The sequence below is a fragment of the Rhagoletis pomonella genome, unplaced genomic scaffold (genome assembly GCF_013731165.1).
Source record: "Rhagoletis pomonella isolate Grant_MI unplaced genomic scaffold, Rhpom_1.0 Rhpom_scaffold_07085, whole genome shotgun sequence".
Taxonomy (NCBI): Eukaryota; Metazoa; Arthropoda; class Insecta; order Diptera; family Tephritidae; genus Rhagoletis; species Rhagoletis pomonella.
Genome location: NW_023465613.1, coordinates 4,107 through 7,549, shown reverse-complemented (window position 1 = coordinate 7,549; position 3,443 = coordinate 4,107). Strand labels below are relative to the sequence as shown.

Genomic DNA, 3,443 nt, shown 5'->3' with positions numbered 1-3,443 from the left:
TACATGTTTATATGTGTATATGCACATATGTATGAATATATGTATATGTAGCGCCGTATACATAAACATACGTCCATACATATGTGAAATATATGTCCCTTATTGTAGATAACTCCTGCTAGGTTGATTTTAATGCCGTTTAATTTCATGGTTTAGGGGTATAGATCCATTATAACATATTACCTTAATTGTAGGTTCCGCAAGACTCCCCCCCCCACCCGTATCATCCCGTGCAACTGAGTAGAAGTTGTTGCGTCAAGGGTTGCACCTCAGACCAGAAGAGGAAACTTTTCGAGTTTCCGAAGACTGAGGTCGCAAGAAACGAGTGGGCTATAGCTTGCAACTTACAGTTGCCCTTAAGTAAAGAGAAGAAGTTATTTATTTGCGAACTTCATTTTTATAAAGATTTTATTTCCACAAAGCGGCTGCTGAATGGAGCCTTCCCTGTTTTGCGGCTAAATACCGAAGTAGAAGTAGGTATAGAGGAATCCTTTGACGTTAATAGCGTCTCCTCTTCTAATTGGGTCATGCACCCCGTTGAGCGCACTTACTGCGATCCAGTCCAGGACTCCAACGCTGAGTTGACCTTAGAAGAATTTGCCCTTTATTCAGACCTTGAAGATAGGAAAAAGCGTTGTGAGAAAGTTTTTTTAGATGAGAAAATTGAACAAGTTTCAATTAGAGACCCACCTGCTGTTAGCGATGAGCATTTCGGTAAGATTTGCCGTGGCTATCAGCAGAATGAAACCAAACTCCTTAAAAAAATTCAAGACCTTGAATCCCAACTCAAAGTCTTAAAAAAAAAATATTCTGACCTTGAAAAGGGCGCCATCTTTCCCGCAGTGGATGCCAGCGAACACGCCGTACAATTTGCGAAAATGATAACGAATACGCGGCATTCATATGCAGAGGAGGAAAAGATTTTGGCCCAAAACCTTAATTATATGTCATCTAAGGCATATAATTTCATGCGCGATGACCTCCTTTTTGCCCTCCCCCATAAAACTACCCTTTTACGTTGGCGCCCCATTCGGTTTGTAGCCCCTGGGCTGCAAACCAACGTCCTTGATAATTTGAGTAAAATTGTCAAGGACATGTCTGAGAGCGAACGGCTCTGTACATTAATTTTTGATGAAATCGGTATAAAAGGCGATCTAACATACAACAAAACCAGAGACCTCATAGATGGTTTTGTTGATGACGGAGCCGGTCTCCGTCAAAATACCATTGGCAATAAGTACCTCTTTTTTATGATCAAAGGGATCACAAAAAAATGGAAGTACGTACTGTCTTATTCTATAGCAAAAGAAGGGGTTAAGGCCCCCCTTCTAATGAACCTGTTGAAAAGCAATATAGATTCTGCCCAAACACTTGGTCTCAGTGTAAGGGCTATTATATGTGATCAGGGTGCTCACAATTTACAGCTTGTCCATTTGCTCAATATCACTCCCGAAGCCCCCTATTTCGAGCATAATGGCCAACGGGTTCATTTTCTGTTTGATTATTGCCACCTTATTAAGTCCATCCGCAACATTTTCCTTAAGTACGACTTCCAAACTGCGGATGGCACAGCTAGTTTTCGTGTCATTAGAAAAGTGTACGCACTTGATAAAGCCAACGTAAATTTTAAAATTTGTCCGAAATTGACCGACGCTCATATTTATCCCGGTAATTTCGATAAAATGAGCGTCTCTCGTGCCACGCAAGTTTTAAGCAACTCAGTTGCTGCTGGTATCGAGATGGCATACGATCAGAACCTTTTCGGTAATGATCAGTATGTCAAAGACTGTGCAAAAGCTACCCAGAAGTTCTGTAAGAGATTTAACGATCTCTTCGATGATTTAGATTGCAAATCCCTGTTTCACAAAAATCCTCTAAAACGCCCGCTATTCAGAAACTCCCATGATAAAATTGATCGCATTAACGACCACATTAATTTCATTAAACGTATTAAAAAACCTTCTCCTCTTGTCCAATGCCTTGACGGCTTCATTTTGACCCTTAAAGCTATGCTTTCGGTTTCGGCGGAAATTTTCGAGGAACATAAAAACCTCTCCTTTATACTTCTGGGTAAATTAAATCAAGATGCGCTTGAAAATTTTTTTTATAAAGTCCGAGCTTCTTCCGGCATTAATACCCACCCCTCTGCATATGAAATGCAATTTATCGTTGCGCGTCTTATATCGATGCACATTTTACGGCGTAAATTTTCGCAAACAGGTAGTAACTGCGAGGAAGATGACGACCTTAACCTGGACTGGAATACACCTCAAGAGCAAGCTCTTATGGCTACCCTGGACCCCCCAGAACCCATTTCTCTCGAAGATATCGAGATCCCCGATGACCATTTCGCTCAAACACAAAAACCGGCCGAAATTCAAGTACAAAGGTACTACACAGGGTATGCCATTTACCAAAAGGTACTATTAAAGTTAAAATGTAGCCATTGTCTTCATCTTATGATGAAATTAGATAATCCATTAGATAAAAATTCAGAGGCCCTTATTCGAGCGAAAAATTTCAAAGACCCTGACGATCTCCGCCTTTTAAACCCCAATGATCGTATATTCGAGATATGTCGTATGCAAATGTCTTTGTATAACGACATATTCTCCCAAAATGCCCACAAACCTGATCTTAAAGCTTTAATAATTTCTGCTATACGCAGTAGAACCCTTGTAATTTATCCCGAATGGTTTCTCGAAGCGGGCGAATGCTCCGAGCATCGGGATAAATTCTTAGACTTTTTAGTCACTGTCCTTTTATATAAAAATTCTAAATGGTTAGCTCGCCAAACAGCGGAAGTCCATACAGCAGCCGCTAAAGAACGTAAGCAAAAAAAATTGCAAAAATTGAATAAATAGATTTAAATATGTAAATATGTATGTAAGTTGCTAGCTATAGCCCGCTTCGTTTAGCCCGAGAGGCTTGGATGGATTGGATTTTATTTTTTTTTATTGAAATGTATTTATTTTATTTTATTGAAATGTATATTTTTTATTTTAATTTATTTTATTTTATTGAAATGTATATATTTTATTTTAATTTATTTTATTTTATTGAAATGTATATATTTTATTTTAATTTATTTTGTTTTACTGAAATGTATTGAATTTTATTTTATTGAAATGTATTTCATTTTATATTATATTTACATAAAAACTAAAAAAATAAATTAAAAAAAAAACAAAAAAACAAAAAAAAACAAAAAAAACAAAAAGAAACAAAAAAAAAAATAAAAAAACAAAAAAAAGCGTGAACGCGTTTTACATTTGTAGTTAGTTAGCTTTGTTTAGTTGTATATTAGTATAGTTGAATTTACTTTGTTTTATATGAATTATTAGTATGTACATATTTGTATATTAGTAAATTGTATTACTAATTAATCGTATTAGTAATTAGTAGTGTGATATATATTTAGAGTATCCCTTAGTAGTATTATA

General features: G+C 36.5%; 1 protein-coding gene across 1 annotated transcript; it reads left to right on the top strand.

Annotated features, from left to right (window-relative positions):
* Positions 1-236: 236 nt before the first annotated feature.
* LOC118755701 lies at positions 237-2,401 on the top strand (the record flags this gene model as incomplete). Its single annotated transcript, XM_036490524.1, has 2 exons — positions 237-1,230; positions 2,221-2,401. Coding segments are annotated over exons 1-2 (884 nt in total), but the record flags the coding sequence as incomplete, so codon positions are not given.
* Positions 2,402-3,443: the final 1,042 nt, after the last annotated feature.